At 57.1% G+C, this 20,009-nt stretch overlaps 1 protein-coding gene across 1 annotated transcript in view; it reads right to left on the reverse strand.

The window, feature by feature from the left end:
* Positions 1–20,009, reverse strand: part of GLIS1 (GLIS family zinc finger 1) — a 227,446-nt gene that overhangs the window by 7,171 nt on the left and 200,266 nt on the right. The window contains exons 6-9 of the mRNA XM_036867614.1: positions 15,958–16,119; positions 11,018–11,128; positions 6,814–6,946; positions 1,695–1,851 (exon numbers count right to left, since the gene is read on the reverse strand). Coding sequence (XP_036723509.1) covers positions 1,695–1,851; positions 6,814–6,946; positions 11,018–11,128; positions 15,958–16,119 — 563 coding nt within the window. The remainder of the gene's footprint in view (positions 1–1,694; positions 1,852–6,813; positions 6,947–11,017; positions 11,129–15,957; positions 16,120–20,009) is intronic.

Consider the following 20,009-nt stretch of genomic DNA (forward strand, 5'->3'; position numbering starts at 1 on the left):
ATGTCAGGCATGTGTAGCTGATGCTCACCACCTTCCTAGAGGAGGGTATTTTAATGCCCATTTTACAGAAGAGGAAACTGAGGCTTGGGGAGGGCTTCGTTTTCTGGGTCCCCCTTTGCACTCCATCATGCTACCTCTTTGTGGCTCTTCCCCTACTCATAGCCAGTCTTCCCTGCTCACCCAGGGGTTCATCTCTGACCAGCCCTCCTCTCCCCACCCAGCCAGAGTGTCCTCAAGTCCTGCTCATTCCATGGCACTCATGCCGTCTGAGCGTTCCTCCTCCCTCCCACAGGTGCTGGCTCAGGCTGCCATCCACCCACCTTGGACGCTGCAGTCCAGCCCCACACTGCAGGCTGTGCCTTCTCATCCCCAAACCTGACCTGCTCACTGCTCAACACCCTTCAGACAGAGTCCTGTCACAGGCCCCGTGATCTGGCCCTGGTGACCGCTCTCCTGAGCCTATCACCCCACACGAAGGTTCAGGCTTCTCAGAACACACCAAGCTCTCACCACACCTGCCCATGCTCTGGCTGCTCCTTCCTCCCAACCTCTCTACTCGGCCAGCTCCTACTTAACCTTGGAGGCCCGGCTTAACACCACCTCCAGGAAGCCTTCCCTGACATCCTCCCCCACCACACTGGGTTCTTCTCTGGGTTTCCATAGCCCCTTCTGCTTTCTTCCCTGAGGGCACTTGCCCCGCATCATCAATCCCTGTAGGTCTATCACAGGGAGCTTCAGCAGGGCTGGCTGGGGGCATCAGTGGCCTCAGCACCAGGCCCAGGGCCCTGCCCTCATCAGAGGCTCAATAGCTGGACACTGAATGAACGGATGAGTGAGTAGCAAGAGGAGCCCTGGACAGCGAATTTGGTAATGAACTCAGGCTGATGGCCCCACGCACAGGCAGGCCACAGCTGCAGCCTTGAGAAGGAAGGGCAGGGGAGGAGGAAGGTGATGGGACCAGGCCTTGGGGGACAAGTTTGATCAAGTCAAACTTGGGGGACAAGTTTTGATCAAGCAAAAGTGGCAGGGAGGGCAGGCGGTAGGGCTGTGAAACTTCCCTCTGCCCATTTGCAAGGAAAACAGATTTCTGAAGCATTAGGGGCCAGCAATTAGCACATTCCTCGTTTCCAGCCAATTAAATGGCCACAATGGGAACCACCCTGAATGCAGAAAGAGGCCTCCTCCCTGCAGTGATCCTGCAGTAAGGGCTTCTGGACAGCCCTGGCGGGCCGGCCAATGGTCACAGCTGCATCGGCCGGAAGTGGGGACGAGACCAGGCGGGCCTCTCTGGAGTGGGCGGTGGGCAGTCTGCTCACCAGATACACGGTGCCAGCCAAAGAGAAGTCAGGGTGAGGCTCCCAAGGAGGCCTGGCTGTGGAAGCCCAGAATGCAGGGTCAGGTGGGGATGCAGCATCTTCCCAGGGCCGCCCCCCAGGGAGTGGAAGGGGCACGAGGTGAGGCACTGAGAAGCCCCAAACTGATATCATCCACCTGGTAGGGTTACTGTGAGGCACTGATGAAATCGTGCACGGCTAGTATTTGGTATAGAGCGCAGTACATGTAGGTGCTGCATAAACGCTGGCTCTTTTCATTATTAGTCACAACCATTTAGTGGGTGGGACGCCTGCCCTCACCTGCTGCCCGTGCAGGTGCCCACCTGCTGTCCCAGAGGAGGACTGGCTTGCTGTACATACCCATCCCTGGTGCTCTCAGCCGTGGGCAGAGGGGACAGATGGTGGTGGGAACTGGTGGTGGCGTCCAGTGGGTGGTGCCTGGAAGGGACGTCGTGCATAGGGGGCAGGATGCTTGATGCGAGCCCATTATGGGGGGTGATGGAGCCGGGATACACGCCTGCAGGGAAGCAAACAAATATCACTGGGCTTCGGCCACTCCCCAGAGATGGCTGCGGATGCCCCAGAAGCCGTGCGCCTGCGGAGAGAGAAAGACAAGAAGGGAAACCAGCGAGGTTGTATTCATAGAAGGTTAGGGGCCCAAACCGGGGAGACGATGGCCCCACGCTGCTCTGTTCATGCTGTAGCTGAAGGGCTGTGTGCGGGGCTGAGGCCTGTGCTGAGAGCAGGGGTGGACTGACAGGGGCTGTCAGAGGCATGGGGTGGTCGGGCTGTGTGTGTGCGTGTGTGTTTACTGGGGCAGAGGGGTGTTGAATGGAGCGGGCTGCCTCAAACCTCTGGGGCTGTTCTGGGAAAGAAGGCGCTTGCTCTGTGTAGCCCCAGTAGACAGAGACCCTGGAATGAAGAGAAGTTTGAGAGAAGCAGACTCTAGCTCCAGGCCTGGCCGTTCCTTCTAATAGGCAGAGCTGCTGTAGGGTCACAGGCTGCCTTTGGAGAAAATTAACTACCCAACCCCAGAGGTGTGCAAGCAGCGCCGGGATGTCTGCTGTGAGGGGTTCTAGAGAGAGGATGGCTATGCTAGCTGGATGGCAGGCTGGCCTGGGAGACTTGGGAGGAGGGATACCACAGGTGGCTGTGTAGGCTGTACACTGCACAAGGGTCCCGACCGAGAAGAGGTGTCAGCCATGCTCTAGTCTCAGATTCTAAACCTCTAGCAGACACCTGCAGGCTGGTACCACCTTTTATCACCTTTTACTCTCAAGGGTCTTACCCTTGTTAAGAAGACAGGTGGGCTAATGAATCAAATGGGGGACACTAGTCAGTCCAGGGTCCCAACTGAGGGTCTGAGAGTAGTTACTGAGGCCACTGCTTCCCAAATGCCTTCACCAAGGAACCCCAATTAGAGGGGAGAATGAATCCCAACTCTGGGACTAGAGCCTGAGAAGGTCACAGCAAAGGCTGCAAGTTTTGACGTTCCCTATTTCATCTGAAAAAAAAAATGAGGCCAATTTTGCACCCCTTCTTTAATCTGGCCATGTTTATTTGAACATTAATAGAAATTGACATCATTTTCCCAGAAATCAGTTCATCAAGTTGATGCCCTGGGAGGACTCTGTGGACCTGGGGGCTGTGCCCCGAGCTGCACTGATGCAGTGTCCACTCTGTCAGCTGCTACGTTTCGAACATCACTCTGGTCATCGTGGATCCAGACCCAATGTTCTTAGCACCTCATGAGGACCATCTGAGAACACACCACACTCCTTTCATGGATGCAGTAAAGGAGGAATTTTACCTTCTTAGGTGGTTCTAAGGCTAGCTCATCCCAGGCCTGCAAGTCAGGGAACTACTACCAGGAACTGAGCAGGGCTATGGCAGGAATTGCAAGCTCAACGCCTTAGGTGGCACGGCAGGGAGCAAAGTAAATGAACCGGCAGGGTTTACGGTAGGGGACTGTGGCACCACACAGGTTGTAGACCAAACAGTTTGCAACCCCTGGCCAGGAGATGGAGCAACAGACATCCTATGGAAGGGTTACATTAGGTGAAATTCTAATCTATTATTAACAACAGTTAATTAAGAATATACTATACGTCAAGCTCTTTTTCCACACTATCAAGTTTAAGCATCTCAACAACTGTCAATCGGGCAGATAATATGATCTCATTTAAAGATGAAGAAACTAAGTCTTAAGAACTTCAGTGATTTGTCAAAAGTCATGCAATGGGCAGCTAATCAGGCCTCCCATTTCCCAAGGAAATGGCCTGGGGCTCCAGCTCAGGCTGCAGCCTGGATGTCTGGCTAGGGCCCTCTGGTCCAGGCTTCACTGTGGGCTGGCTGTGAGACCCAGGCTCTGAATGGGCTCCTGGGAGCCTCCGCCTCTCAGCCCCAGTCCCTCCCGCTCCGTCTCGGGGACCTCTGTTCCCACGGGCAACATCCATCGGCCGTCTCCTTCGGCCACATATCCCTCCCAGCTTGGTCAGGAAGGCACAGGAGGGGGTTTCTGCGGATGGGGCCTGGCTCAGTGCTGCCCACGGCCTGCTCCGCTCACCGCTCTCTACGGCACCTCCTCACCTGCCATCTTGAACCAATCTGGGAGTCTGACAGCTGGGAAGGCCTAGAATCCTGATAAATCCTGCTCCCTCTCCCTCAGCCGTGCTGACCTCATGCTTCTCATGTCCTCACTGCCCATCATGTTACCAGGGTCAGCTGAGGGAGGCCTGCCGGGTAAGCTCCTGAGGGTTTCCTGTAAAGAGAGCTGGTCCTCCCTGATGAGAGACAAGCTAGAGGGAGCTTCCCATAGTCAGACAAATGAAGATTTGAGGCCGCCCTCACCAGCCCCTCCTTAACCTCACGCCTCTGTTCTGGACTCTTCTGTCCGCACTCATCGAATCTGTCCCATTCCCCCTGCCTTTGCCCTGCCTGGTCCAGGTCCCTCTCTGTACAGCCCCCTGAGGATGAACACACGGTAGGCGGCTGAGTATGCGGACCAGGCATGTTGAACATGTGGACAGACAGCGTGTGGGAAGGAGGGAACCACTGTATCGTGAGGAACACCAGGAGCGGGGACACTATGGGGCCTGCCCGTTCTCTCCCCAGAACATACCACTTCAGGCTGTAAATCAGCATCATCAATCATCAGCCGTGAGCACTTAACCTCTGGCCCCAACATCTGTTCCCAACCGTGCCTCAGGCATCTGCTGTAGGGTCTGTAGAAGAACCTGACGGTCGAATCCCAGGGGGACCCAGGACTCCTGGGTTTTTCTGGCTGGTCCTTTTCTCCCCACTGTGCTGGAAGCAGCTCAAGGACAGGGACTAGAACAGAGCCTGGTACACAGTAGGTGCTCAGTATGGCGAGATGTAGCATTGGCAGCAGGGAGGCAGCAGATGGTTTGGTTAAGGGCACAGGCTGCAGCCAGATGGCCTGGGCTGAAATTGGCCTCTGCCATTTACTGGTTGTGGAACCTCAGCAAAAAGCTACTTAAGCTCTCAAGGCCTCAGTTGCCTCATCTGGAAAAGAAAGAGCATACTAGCATGTACTTTCTGAGGCTGATGTGAGGATTATGTTAGTTAACACACATATGTATAGGCCCTAGAACGGCTCCTGGCAGCACATATTCAATAAATGTTGGCTGTTGCATTATTAGGAGATGGATGAGTAAATAGTTACTCTTCTCCTTCACCATGAGACACAAAACATAATGATAAAATTCTCAGTCACATGGGTTCATATAAGGGATCACATCCACAGTCCCATTTGTTGCCACGGCAGGTGTGGGACGGGGCGGGGAACTGAGGCTCAAGGCAGGGGAGACACCCCTCACTCACTGTTGGAGCAGGCCTGGGCAGGCTTGGTATCACCCCAGTGCCCTTCCCGTCCACGATGCTGCCTCAGTGACTTCACTTCTCATCTGCAGCATGGGCTCACTGGTGACTGGATGAGATGATGTTTGTAAAGTGACCAGCCCAAGCAGGTGCTCAAGAGATGGTTGTTGCTGGTTCCGACTGCTCTTGCTGGGACAAGCCCTGGGATAGCATCTGGGAGAACAGCCTTCCAAATTGGATCTGTTGCTGACTTTTCTGGATGACCTTGGGTCAGTCCTTTTCCTGCCCAGACCTGAGTCCTCCCAGGGTAAAAATGATGCGGCTGCATGACCTCAGCCCCAGGGTAGCCATTATTAATCAGTCCCAGCCCTCTTTCCTGCTGAGCCTCAGAATCCTTCTCAACACACAGCTCCAGCCACAGGCAGCTGGCACTTGAGATACAAACCTTTATCCCTAGACTAGGTCATCCCTAGGGTCTCTTCTCTACCAGGGTCCCTATATTTTAGCAACTCTGACCCTATGAGAAACAGCCATGGCAGATGGGCCCCCTAGCTGGAGGGAGGTGGATGTGGTCCCTCCTCCATGGACCCATCCTCCTGGGGTGTCCTCACCTTTGTGGACCTGTATGAGCACAGACCCTGTGAAGGGCTACCTAGAGAAAGAGGAAACACCTTCTCTTCCCGAGGTTGTTTGGTGAAGCGCTTTGACACAGTTTTAAATTTGCTGCAACTCTAAGGCTGAGGGGGGAGAATTTTAAAAAACTAGAAAATAAAAAATGTTTAAAATGGTTGGGGTAATTCAAGAAATCCCGAAGGGTGGGAAAAGCTTTCTGCTCTGATACTGTGGTTTCTTTGGGGGTTGGGGAGGGGGTAGAGCACAAGCATTATCAGCTGGAATCCACAGGCCACACTGCCCTTTTCTGGGCTGGATTCCCAAGCATCCAGGAATTCCTGCCAGGGCCTGAGACCTGCTCCATGGCCCGCGGCAGCTGGGAGGGACACACAGGCTGCCTCGGCTGGACCAGAGGCTCTGAGTGTCCGGATGGATAGGCTGCAGGGTTCCAGGGGTTTGGCGGGCCCTATCTTATGATGAGCTGGAACTGATTATGGCCAAGCTGCCCACCCTCTCAGAGCCTCGGTTTTCTCCTCTGAAGCAAGGAGTCGTGGTGGGGAGTATATGGGACTTTAAGTTGGGGTCCAGGCCTGAGCCCTGAAGCAGGTCCTGAAGGAAGTGCAGGAGCTGCCCTCGTGAAGGGGAGGGGTGTGGAGGCTGGCAAGGTGTGTACAGTGGTTCAGAGGCAAGAGGGAGCATAGGGTGTTGGGGAACTGCGTCCAACGTGCCAAGGTTGGGGCAGGAGGCGGCCAGGAGTGCCTAGGCCCCGTGAGGCCTGGGGGGCCCAGCTGGGAGGAGCCTGGGCTTCATCCCACGGGCCATGGGGAGCCACAGAGGAGTGTGAAGGAACATACGCCTGGTCAGATAAGCTGCAGAGTCAGTAAGCCCCAAGGAGTGGGTGCCCTCCAGCAGGTCATGCCCACGTGGCCCCCGCTGCCCACAGAGCCTGGCCGTCCTCCTGGAGGGCTGGGTACAGGAAGGGGCCCCTCCGGGCTGTGCGCCTAGCCCTGCCTCCCTGCTTGCATACCTGGGAGCAGCTCCTGGCTCAGGGTGCGGCCACCCTTCCCGTTGCTGGCAGCCAGCTGTGTGGATGCGTGGAGCTGCTGTAGGGCCAGACACTCGGTCAGGACATCGGCCTCGGCATCAGGGCACATGTGCAGCTGGGGAGTGAGCAGAGAGAGAGAGGGTGTGAGCGCGAGACCACCTGCCCACCGGCAACCCTCGCTTTAGAGGACAGGGCAGGAAGGACAGTGGCCCCAGGGCACGACCCCTCCCTCACTGTACCTTAGTTTCCTCATCTTTCAAATGGAGCTAATTATGTACACAGCGAAGGTTGTGTTAGTTCAGGGCTGAGAAGCAGATGCTAAGGGAAGATTGAACATGCAAGGGTTTTAATAGGGAGAGTGCCTGTGTGAGAGAAAACAGGGAGAGCTGGGCAGGCTGGGAGAGCCGTCAGACCAAGGGAAGGAGGGAGGCAGAGGAAGCTTCCTCGACTGGGAGCCTAGGGACCAGGGAGTCCTCAGGGAGCCAAAGTCTGCTGGGAGTTAGGGGGGTCCAAGTCTCCCAGGAAGGGGTCTGGCCTCACATCCCCACAGGGCCTGCCGGGCTCGGTCTCTGGCTGGGAGCGCCTGCAGGAGGGGTGGCCTCGGCACAGACGCTGAGAGGGCATCAAAGTGCAGCAGCTGGGGCCTCCCAGGTAGCTGGAGCTCTGTGAGGCCCATTATCGGGGCTGCTGCCGGGGTGACCGATGCCATGGAGTAAGATACAGGGGGCGCGCGGTTAAGTGTCTCCTCTCTGGCCCTCCCCTCCCCTGCCCGTAATAAGCAACAATACCCCTCAGGCCAGGCTGCTGTGAGGAGGATGAGAGGATGGGCATGAACGCTTGTTGAAGGTGCTGTGTCAAGGGCTGGCTGGCTCCACTGGCGGAGTCCCCCAGGCTCACATGACAGTGGGCTCGCTGGGTCGATACCTGGCTTTGAGGGTGTTGGCTAAGAGTACGTTTGGGCGGGCAAGTCTTTGGCCAACAGCCCTCAGCTGTCCCTAAAGACAGACTTGAGCTCGACACCTCAGACCATCTTCACGTCTCCAGATGGGGCCAGATGGGCACAGAGAGGGGCTGGTTGGGGCCCTCGGGCAATGGGTGGGGGTGGCATGCACCAGGATGGGAGGGCCGCTTCTCCCAGGGAAATCCCAAAGCTGACCATCAGAATTCTGAAGATTGACTTGTCCAAACCCTCATTTTATCTGGGACGAAACCGACCCAGAGAAGGCAAGAGCCTTGTCGCATGTCACACAGCAGCTGCGAGTCAGCCCTGAGGGTTTTTCTACCCTCTCAGGCCAGCTGGGCCAGCACCCAGGCTTGGGGAAGGCATGCCCAGCCTCCCGATGGGCTCTCGGCTCCCTGACCCAGCAGCTGTTTTCCATGTAAGTTAAGTTTCTGGCAAAAGAGGGCCAAGGCATGTTCTTACAGACCGCAATGTCGATCGGATTAGGAGCAGCGGGAGAGGAGAATTAAGGAAGAAAAGCATTTCTAATTCTCTCTGAAACGCAGCAGGGCTGCCAAAGAGCTGTCATAATACAAGGGTCGCTTTACCCAGAAAGATACATCATCCCCGATGGCTTTTAATGGATGCTTATTGTTGGGAAGTTTGCAGATCTGCGGCCCCAGGTCCCTGGGGCTCAATGCAAGCCAAGCACAGGGCCTGGGAAAACCAGGGCAGGATTCTGGTCCTCGGGCACCAGTCCGCTTGGGACGGAAGCCCCCCCCTGGTGTGGAGCCTGGGCCATTCCCTGTCCCTGCCCAAGCCCCTCAACCTGAGAGCACTGGAGAGAGCTTGGCCCTGGAAGCAGATGGGTCTGGCACTGTCACTCCCACACTGAACAACTCTGGGCAGATTTGTTACCTCTCTGAGCCTCAGTTTCCACATCTCTAAAATGGGGGGAAAATTGCCCACTTCCTAGTTATAGTGAGGGTTACAGTGAGGACTAGATGAGATACAGTCTGTGAAGCACCAGGCTCATCTCTCCTTTCTCAGGGTGAACGTGTGTTCACGGCGAGCTCGTGGCCCATGCTGTGGACATGTCCCTTCTCTGCTCTACTGCTTCCAGGGGCTCCCAAGCCTGCCTGTTCCCTCCTCATTGTCTTTGCCACTGAGGCCTGCTTGCTTCTAGCACGCCATCTCTGTATACACCCATCCCACAGACTACAACAGTCTATTTCTCCAGCCTCTAGGCCTTTCTCTGCTTTATTCATGCCGTATCCACAGGTCTGAGAACAGTGCCTGGAGGACAGGAGCTGCTCCATAAATCTTGCCGAACAAATCAATGGGCTCTTCCCCCTCTGTCCTCCTCTGTCACGCTCATGTCCCCAGATTGGCCCCTGGTGTTTCTCTTCCCCCCCCATACCCTCCCTGGCACTCAAGCACCCGTGGTCCCGGTGGTCCTCAGGAGATTTGGGTTAAACCCAGCGGCTCACACACCGCCTGTCCAAAACAGAACCTGCTGCTTTCTTCTGCAAACCTGCTTCTTTCTTAGATTCTCTTTCCTGGTGAAGGGGACCACCACCCATCCGTCCATCCTGCCCCCAAACGTCTGACACTGATGCTCCTTCTGCCAGCACCCCCACTGCCTAGCCAAGCAGTCGCCAAACCGAATCCCCTCCCACCTTGCCCCGGGTCAGCCCCCACTGTCTCCCCTGCTCCCCAGCAGTGGCCTCCCTGCCTTGAATTTCCCTCCAACCACCTCGACCCATTCATTCTCCACTAGGCCCCAGAGCCATCTTTCAGGGTGACACGTCCCTTATTTGCTTATAACCCCTCGATGGCACCCCCTGTCCTCAGCCCAGACTCCTCTGCAGGGCTTTGGGCTGTCCTGTTGCCCTGTCCCCACCGCCTCCCCTCCGTGTGGCTTGCTGCTCAGCTCCGAGACAGGTAGGGGGCCCACTGGTCCTCACATAGTGATTTCAGCTTCAGTTGCTCTCTTGCGCACCATCTTCACCGGCCCAGTGCTTACTCCTTCTTCAAGACTTAACGACAACACCCACCGACTTGTGTTCTGAACTTTTACTTTGGCCAAGTACTGCTCAAAACCCTTGACATAGATTTACTCATTTAATCCTCATGACAACACTTTAAAGCAAGTCCTCTTTGCCCCATCTGACAGCTGAGGACATGAAGAACAAAGGCGCTAAGACGCGTGCGTGCCCGAGGCCATGGGGCTAGTAGCGGTGAGCCCGCAGGCTGGCCAGAGCGCACACCACTGCCCCACCCCTGGCCCCATGTCACTTCTTCCACGACCCTCCCATTCCCACCCTGACGGGCTAAAGCCCCTTCTCTGTGCCCTGTTCTCTGCACACGTCTATTGCAGTCTTTGTCATATCTCTTTATGTCTGTCTCTCACTGCCAGGTCCCCATTGAAGGTGGGGACCGTGGTTTTGTATTTTTGCATCCTTGATGCTTGACATCAAATATTTATAAACAAGCCATGGCCAGTGGGCAGATGGATGAGAGAGGAGCTGGTGGACAGTCTGTGGGTGGATAAATGCCCGCTGGCTGAGGGTGAGGAAGTACAGATCTTCCTCAACTTATAATGGGACTACGTCCCCAATAACCCATTGTAAGTTGAAAATACCACAAGTCAAAAATGCATTTAATACACCTAACCTACCAAACACCATAGCTTAGCCTCACCTACCTTAAATGTGCTCAGAACACTTACACGCACACAAAGCCTATCTTATAATAAAGTGTTGAATAGCTCATGTAACATATTGGATACTGTCCTGAAAGTGAAAAACAGAACGGAGGTCTGGGAACAGAATGGCTGTTAGCGTATCAGCTGTTCACCCTCGTGATCGTGCAGCTGACTGGGAGCTGCGGCCACTGCCGCTGCCCAGCATCACGAGAGAGGATCTACTGCACATCACAGGGCTGGAAAATGATCAAAATTCAAAATTTGAAGTATGGTTTTTACTGAATTTGTAAAAATACCATCGTACCATCATAAAGTTGAACAATTGTAAGTTGAACCATCATAAGTCAAACCATCGTTAAGTCAGGGACTGTCTGGACACTTGGGCTGGTGGGAGGCAGATGGAGGGCAAGGGACAGCGGCACCCTTGGGTGTGGAAGGCTGAACGCACGCAAGCAGTGTGCCTTGTACCTGCCTTGATGCTGGACGGGAGGCCGGGTGGGGGCATCTGCAGAGATGGACCTGGAACGGAGCCCTCTTACCTTCTTACGCACCTGCTGCTCTTTGGCTGAATGGGCCTTCACGTGCTTGCGGAGGGAGCTGGGGTCTGTGTAGCGCTTGGAGCAGCCAGGGATCTGGCAGGCGTACGGCTTCTGTAACATCAGAGGGCAGAGTTGGGGTGAGTGAGGGTCCACCTGCCAGGCCCAAGGTACCGCTGCGTGGCCTGCAGTGGGGAGGACGACTGGGCAAGGGGCGGCTGCAGGCTCACACCCTGTCCCTCCCTCCGTGTCCTGGGCCAGGAGGGGTCTGACTCAGCCAGGCCTGCCGATGGGTGCAGGGAAGGTGCCTGGCCTGGCGGTGAAGGAGGGGGTTTGTGTCTCCATTCTACCCTCATGCTGGGACCTCAGGTAAGTTGCCTCCCCTCTCTGAGTCTCACTTTTCTCCTCTGCATAATGGGGCCAACTGAGTTCTAAGGATTCTTTCTTTCAGCTCTAACACTAGCTCTGAGAAAATATACCCTTTGGGGCTCATGGCTGCAGAGAAGCAGCAAGTAGACAAAGAGTAAAGTGAGGTGGCTGCCTTGGAGAGGAGGAGGAGGAGTAGGGCAGGGAGATGGGGGAGGGGGGACAGCACAGGGCAAGGCGGGCACAAACATGGAGCCGAGCTGCACAACGGCAGGGCCTGGGCTGGGAGCCACTGACCAAAACTTGCCGTGGGTCCAGAATCACAGGTCCGTGACCCAACAATCACGGGAGACCAGAGGGAACTGGATCTCAGACACAGCCCTGGGGAGGCTGTGCCTCCATCTGTGCCCTTTGCGTCCCTTCCCCTCAGAGCCCCGTCCCTCCTCTAGAACGAATCCATGCCCACCACCTCCCCTAGTTCCTGTCCAGACCCCACCCTGCTCTCTGCGCCTCCAACCTCCCCTCACACTCACAGCCAGAGGGCCTTTCTCACAGGCCTGGCCATGCTCTCACCTTCTAACCCCCCTTGGCTCCCTGGTGTCCTTGGATACAGCCCACGTCTGGGCACTGATGGCCCTTTGTGACTTGGGCCCTGCTTGAGTCCTCACCCCTCCTCCTGCCCCTGCACACCCACCGCCCAGCCCTCGTCACCTCCTCTCCAACCTCTCCTCGAGTCTTCTTCCCACTGCCGCCTCCCGAGCTGCCACAGGCAGCGCTGTCCACCTGCGCTGCTGGGTCTGTTCAGTAGTGAGTTTTCCTCAGGAGAGGCTCCCTTCTGATTCATCTCAGGCCCCAGGGTCTGACCCAGGGCAGGGACCCTCTGGCTCTAATTGAATTCTGAGCTCTCTGTAGGGGCCTCCACAAGACCTTGCTTGGGGACTCCAGCTGCTACTTGAAGTCCCTAAGGCGCCCTGTTTTCAACACATCTAGTGGCTCCGATTTCTCGGGGCCTTCTGGCCTCCAGCGACTGCAGGGGATGTCATGGGGAGGGGACGTTCGGAGGTGATGCCTATGTCCCCGTCAGACACGCCCACGGGAACTGCCCCCTAAACCTCAAGGTGAGTCAGCCCTGCTGGACCTCGTGGGGAGGGGGAAGCAGAGAGAGACGGCCATACCTTGGTGCTGCCACGGAGAGTTGCCAGGTTAAAGAAACGGAGGAGAGCAAAAAGAGAGAGACAGAGCAGTGAGAGGCTTGCCTTGCTGAAAGGAAGGTATGGGCGGGAGGGTGGAAGGCAGAACTCAGACCTGTCCCCACACAACCACACGGAGACACAGACACAGACCAACACGCTACAGGGTCCCTCTCACACAGGCCTGCTCCCTACCCCAACATATGCGCGCGTGCGTGCGTGTGCACACACACACACGCACACACACACATAGACACACACTTTCTCTCATGGGCCCTACCCTGCCCTGCCCCAGGCCCGGTCCCCTGGGGACACTGATACAAATCCACACGCTTTTGTCAAAAAGCAAACAAACAGAGCTCCGTGTGTGCAGGCACCCTCGCCTGGAAAGAGGGCACAAGGCCCATCTCTGTGTTTGTTTTTCCAGGGCCTGACGTGTGTAGAACATTCCTCTGGCCCAGCTCCCTCATGAGCCCTCAGGAAACCCTGTGGCTGTCCCAAGCAGAAGCCAAGGCCCGGGCCTGGAGTCCCCACACCAGCTCCGAAGCCTCGTTAACAGCAGGACGCTCACGGCCGTGCTGTGAGCATGGAGCACCTCACAGCGCCCTCACCTACTGAGTCCCCAGAGTGCAGGCCCTGCGGGCGGGGCTGGCCACCCACATCTCCTTTCAGTCTCACACCCACCCCGGGAGAAGCATCCCCGCTCTGCCGATGAGGATATCGAGGCTGATGCTTTGCCCAAGACCTCACAGTGAGTGGAGTGCCCATGACACTCTGCTAGGGTGCCCCCTCCCTTCTGCAGCCCTGAAGGGTCCAGGGAAGTGGGCAAAGGAGAGATTATCACCCGCTTCTTCCCTATAAGGAAATGGAGGCCAGGGCAGGATGGTCTGTGGCGGTCGGGACATGAACCCTACATGGAGTGCCTGGGACATGGCAGGATTTAGTCAGCATTCAGTCAGTGAGTCATAGGTCAGGAAAGGAGGGACTCAAGTTTGCTGTGCAGATCCTGTGTCTGGGCTCCACATCTGTCACCTCAGTTGATCCCCTACCCCTCTCATGTGAGGTAGGTGTTTGAGGAAACTGAGGCCAGAGAGGATGGGTGGCAGTCCTCGGACCTCCGGGACCAGGTGGAGGGCCAGGGTTAGAACCCAGGCTGGTTCTCTCCAGTCTGTCCCACTGCTTTCCTGCCCATGGAGAGAATCCCATGTTCTCTGGTGTCAGAGGGGAGCTGGGGACACGACTGGGTCCTCTCTGGAAAACAAGGCCCAGCCTACATGGGGCTGACCCAATGGGCCTGAGCCTTGGGTGCTGGGAAAGCAAACTAGCCACGGGGGGGTCCGCCTGCATGTCTCCATGGGGCTGGAGAACGTGGGGGCTGCGCTTGGTGGCTGCACCTCCCGGGCTTGACCAGGACCTTCTGGGGAGATGCAGGCCTGAGACAACCCTGCGGGCTCATTCTGGGCCTGACCCAACCCAGCCCTCGGAGCTCTGTTCACACACCAAGTTGGGGCCAGAGGCGTGTTGCTTTGGGGCTGGGTCCAGGAAGTGCAGTAAGGGGAAGGGAGGAAGGGGGTGAGTCAGGGTAGGTGACCCCGAGATGCTGGAGGGACGTCGCCCGGGGGGAGGAGGGTACAGAGAGGCCTTGTGCTGTTGAGGCTGCCTTGTGGCCTCTGGGAGATGTAACCAGGGTGCTGGGGCACAAGCCATGCCTCTCAGGGCCGGGACAGGTGCCAAGGGCCCCAAGGGCTGGGCATGTGAGGAGGTAACGAAGGCAGAGGGATTTGTTAGCATACCTCCTCACTTCATGTCCCCAACCCCCGTGACAGTGAGCCTGAGAGGGGAGGGGTGGGGACAGCGGTCGGGCTCAGGTTGGTGGGGAGGGCTCTCCCTTCCCACCCTCTCCCCTCGGCTCTTCTCCCCTTTTCCAGCAAGGGGCACCGGACTTGGGGTCAGGCAGACTGGGTGGCATCCCAGCTCTGCCACTTACCAGCTGTGTGACAGTCAATGACTTCATCTCTGACTTTGTTTCTTTGTTTACAGGATGGGGATAGGCCCCTACACCTTGTGGTTTGTCACTAGGATTAAACTGGGGGACAGTGTGTGTGATATTAGGGGAGAGGGGAGATGTGTAGAATATTCTGCCCAGGGCCTGGCCTGGCCCCAAAACCTGACTTCCCTGCTATTTTCTGCTACCCACTTCCCCCATCTTTTTTGGGTCTTGGTTTTCCCAGCTATAAAACCCCAGAGGGCCTCTAGCTCTGACCTCTATTGTTATGTGGCTTCCAACTTACCCTGGAGGGGTCAGTCACCCTCCTGGGCCTCTGTTTCCTCATCTGTATGTCTGTATACTGGACAGGCTGGGCTGGACGGCCACTCAGGTCTCCCAGTCCCCGACCAGCAGAGTTCCCCAAACATTTGCACAAAATGCAGAGACACAGGCCAGTGGCCCAGACGTGGAATCTGGCTACGGACCCGTCTCCTGCTGCACATGGGGGCTGGGGGTCTCCCAGGCTGGGTGCATCCCATCACATAGGCCCTATGAGACTGGGGTGAGGCCCAGTTCTGAGTCAGCTCTGCCACCTTCCAGCTGAGTAGTGAAATGCCCAGAGCCCCGCTTCCCTCATCTGTCAAATGGGCTAGTGACCCCCTGACTGGCAGGGTCACTGTGAGATCGTGGGAGACGATGTCCTAGGAAGTGCTCTGCTAACCGCTGAGGTCTGTATGCACAGGAGAGAATGCTTGGACCGATGTCATGGTGGAGCTGCGCGTTATCACACTGGCACAGACAAGGGAAAGGAGGTGGACACACGGGCATCTGGGGCCCAGGCCACTATTCCAGGGGCCTGGAGTCTTAGGCCCTGCTCACCTCAACTCCTCACCCACCGTGCCCGGGAGATACAGAATGGCCCTGGAGAGCCTCTGGCCTGTCTCCATGGAGGGGGTGGGTGGGAAGAGCAGGGAGGACCTGCTCTGGGGGTGACTGACAGGCCTGGGGATAGGATGCAGGATGTGAGCCCACCCTCTCAGTGCGGCCCACACTAGTGCCTGGGCCGGTACCCCTGGGCTAAAGCAGTGGTTCTCAACTAGGGGAGAGTTTAATTCCTCCTCCCCGGGATTTTTGGCAACGTTGAAGGACATTTTTAGTTGTCATAACTGGGAAGTGGGAGATCACTCCTGTCTAATGGATAGAGGCCAGGGATACTGCTAAACATCCTATAATGACAGTACTTCCCTCTCCCCGCAAAGAATCGTCCTGCTCAAAATGTCAACAGGGCTCAAGGATGAAGGCAGGGTTTCTGCCTGGAGCCGCCTGCTGCCCTGCATAGGCAAGTGGGGGCAGAGTGCGCGTCCTCCAACCCCACCCTCGGCCTCTGCCCTCGGGCCTACCGTGTCGAGGTGGGTGCGCTGGTGCTTGGCGCGGTCGCTGGAGTTGCTGAAGGCCTTCTGACAGCCCGGGTGCTGGCACAGGTATGGCTTCTCGCCCGTGTGGCTCCGCAGGTGGATCTTGAGGTTCTCCAGCCTCGAGAAGGCCTTGCTGCAGCCCTCAAACTGCAGGAAAGGCTGGTGAGGGGTGCTCTGCAGCCCCCGGGAGGCCCACCGCCCAGCCTGGAAGTGGGCCCCAGCATCCTCTGCCCCCCAACCCCCTGACCCTGCCAGAGGCCTCCAGCTGCCCCAGTTCAGCTCCCCATGAAGTGCTCAGGACCCAAACTCTATCTGGGAAGCCCTGGTGGGTCCAGAAAAAAATACACCCCTGACTTACAAATGGCCACTAGGGCTTGAGAAAAAAGTGGTCTTTCCAACACTGGATCTGGACAGGTTTGCCCTCCATCGGCATCTGGAAATAACGTGCTGCTCTAATGGCAGCACTGCCCTGAATGGACAGGATGTAGGTACACATCTATTGCAGACAGCCCTGGATTTGGAACCCAAGGCCTGGATGTGAGTCGGGCTCTGCCCCAGTGAGGCTTTGGGCAGTGCCCTTGACCTCCCTGTGCCTTATTTCCTTGCCTACAAACTTAAGACCGTGTGGCCACCACTCCGGGCTGATATGAAGGTCCCAAGGGGTAGGACACTGACTGTCAGAGGGCTTTGCCCACCTGGAACACAGCATCAATGCTGACTGCTGTCAGAACAATGACCACATTTGTAAACTCAGTGTCTCTGATTTACCATTTGGCCATTTATCTGTTTAACATCCACCAAGTATGCACTAGGCCCCATGCCAGGCAGTGGGCATTCAGTAGGTACAGCACAGACATGTGATGCCCCTGGTCAGGGTGGGGATGAGCAGAGAGCAACAAATACAGTGCCGATCCCAGCAGCCTCTGCCCAGCTCCCATCTCTCTCCCCAGAATCCTCTAACTTCAAACTCCTCCCTCCTTACTCTCTACACAGCTACCCCAGGAGCCTCTGGTGTAGGAAAGGGACCCTGTTGCTTCCGCCTTAAGTCCTGCAGGCCTGGCATTCAAACACTCAGCCCGACACACGTTCCAGCCCCTCTTGACTCCCCACCAGAAGCTTGAAACAGCAGGGGTCCTCCAGGCAATTTCAAGCCTTTGTTCTAGAAAGGTACTCAGCAAAGAATGTCCTATCTCGTAACAGTGCATCCAACCCCCTTCAGCCTTCAAAATCCTTCAAACACTGCCCGCCGGAGCACGCCCTAGTCCTGGTGTGACTGGCTCCTTCTCCCCACTGTCTGGCCGCCATTCCCACGGTGCTCGCTGTGGGCGGGAGGAGGAGCTACACCGGCCCACCCCTGCTCCATCCGTCCAGGCGTGGTGCCGGGTGTTTAACCGCACAACCGTGAAGTGTGCGGCCTCAATGTCCCCACCTCAGAGACAGAGGCTTCCAGGGGTGATCACAGTGTTGGGACAAGATGCAGGCCACATCTGGGCCAAAGCCCAGGTGGCTACTCTGTGCCCGCTGCCTTCCCAGGGCAGGGGGGCAGGGGGAGGTGACCCTTGAGGAAGAAGAGATCGGGGAGGCCGGGTTTCCTCTCATGAGCCATTGGTTCCATCCCTCAGGCCAGGGCAGACGTCAGAACAAGGACCCAGAGACAACGGTCTGGGGCGGGCTCTCCTGGAGCCTCTCCCTTGAAGACCCGGCCACAACTGCGGGCCGTGCTCTGCTGGGGCTGGTCCCAGGCAAGCTTCCCGCAGCTGGGTTTTAGAAGCTGTTCCGCTTCCTATTTCCAGATGTTATGCCTCTTCCGTGCATCGAAACCAGAAGGAAATCCTGTGTGGGGAGTAAACAGGCCACAAGCCACGCCCCCCTTGCTCTCCTGCAAGGCCGGTGCCAGGTTCGCCCACAGTGAGGTGGGGCAGCGGCTGAGGAGCAGGCTGCCTCTGGGCTCCCAGCCGGTCCCTCTGTTCCTCTCTGGCCCGAGCCGGGAAGGTGGACATCTGGGGCGGAGGGGCAATAACCCCTCACGGGCCGCGTGCCGCTCCTGACTTTGCAGGGTCCGCCCGACTCTGGAGATCCATATATCGTCTCCCTACCCGGTCTGTGCGCCTATCTGGCCAGCCGTCTGTCTCAGCACCGTTGCCCCCACCCCCATGCCTTTGTTCGGGCTGTGCCCCTCCTGGGACACCTTCCCTTCCAATTCGCTGACAATTCAATTCATACACTTTTCACGATCTGCAGCTTGGTGTTCGCGGTCTTCCAACACGGCTGGACGCCTCTCCCATCTGCATACACCCCACACGTTATGCTGTAGCCACACAGGAGTGATCAGACCCCGAACGTGTCGGGAACTTGAATGCCCCCAGGCCTGCTGGAGCTGTTCCCTTGGAATGGAACGCCTTGCCTTCCTTCACTCACTTAGCAGACATCTACTCATGGTGCCCAAGCACCACCTCCTTGGAGAAGCCTCTGCCAACCTCCTGCTCCTCCTCGGTCACACCCTGAGCTGTGTTGAGGTTTTCACTGCACACCCTTTGCCCTTTCTCCATGCCTCCAGGCTAAGGGTTTGGGAGTTCCCTGCGGGCAGGGCTAGCATCTCACTTATGGGGCAAAGGGTGAGTTAGAAATGTGATCCAATGGTGGGTAAGAATAGGGGTTCTGGAGCCTAGGGGTGCACACGCCTCCCTCGTGTTCATCAAGGTACCCCACACCTGCGCGTGTGCGCTGTGCCCATGCCATGCCTAGGTATGCCCAGCTCATCCTGCCCACACCTACCCCATTGGAACTTCCCAGAGCTGAGTCCCAGGCTGGCCAGGGCACCATGATGGGAGACCCATCCCTCAAGGTAGAACCAGAGGTAGCAGCAGGTGGGGTAGCAACTGCCCCATCAGGACAGGTCTGGGACGAGGATGTTGCAGGGACACCTGGCAGAGCAACGCCCCCATCAGAGCCAGCATCCCAGGCATGCCAGGGCCTTGAGGGGAGATGGGCTCTGCCTGCAGCTGCTTGCCAAGGTCCCCGCGACCCTCCCCCTTTAACAACCCCAGAGATGGGCTAACAGAGGCAGAGAGAAGAGGACGGAATGCTCGTGGGTTCAGCACCTGTGCGCTCACTCTGCTAGGCCTGGTAATGTCCCTAGTGTGATCGAGTATCCTCTCCATAGCCCTCGGGGCAAATATCTCTCCCACTGTCAGGAGCCAAGCCTCGGGGGAATCAGCACAACAGTTACAGACATGGACCCTGGTGTGGGACGACCACGGCTTGTGTCTTGTCTGCTCCACTTGTGAGTGACCCGAAGTGAGTCCCTTCAGTTCTTTGAGCCTGTTTCCTCATCGTAAAACTGGGTGAGTTCTACCAACCTCAGAGGGTGGCTGTGAGGACTACACAGTAAGTGCTTATCTTGGAACCAGGTTCTTGCTCAATACCGTCATTGTAGCTATTATTTAGGATCACAGAGCAGGTAAGTAGTGGAGTGGCATTCTGCCTGGGGTGGCAACTCCCGGGCCTGCTGGCCCTCTGCAGAGTTGGAAGGGTGCGTGTGTATGTGTGTGTGTGTGATGTCCCGCTGGGCATGGTGGGCTCTCAAGTCCCCCCAAAGTCCTGTTTCTACTTCTCACTCCTTAACCCCTCACCTCACTCCCCATCTTCCTCCTCCAGCCTGACATCCAGACTAACCTTCTCAACACACCCTGGGCTCTCCAGCCCGTGGGCTCAGGCATATCAAAGGGGTGTCAGCCTGCTCCTGGGGCCTGGAGCAGGCTGGGGACTGGGCAACAGTCTGGAGGGGCAGGTGCCCCAGCACCTCCTGTGATGGGGAGTTATCCCAGTGCTGTCCTGGCTCCACCTCCAAGGAACAGGTGCCCTGGACAGGTCTGCTCCCCCACCAAGCCCCCCATCTGTACCCTGGGGAGCCAGGACCTGGCAGGGCTCACACAGTGGTGGAAGGGCCTGGTCTGGAAGCCTAGATCTGGGGCACCTGAGTTTCTCATGAGTCCTTCTCTGCTGCCTTACAGCTGGCAGCTTCATCAGACAGCCCC

This window comes from Balaenoptera musculus, chromosome 1, assembly GCF_009873245.2.
Source record: "Balaenoptera musculus isolate JJ_BM4_2016_0621 chromosome 1, mBalMus1.pri.v3, whole genome shotgun sequence".
Taxonomy (NCBI): domain Eukaryota; kingdom Metazoa; phylum Chordata; class Mammalia; order Artiodactyla; family Balaenopteridae; genus Balaenoptera; species Balaenoptera musculus.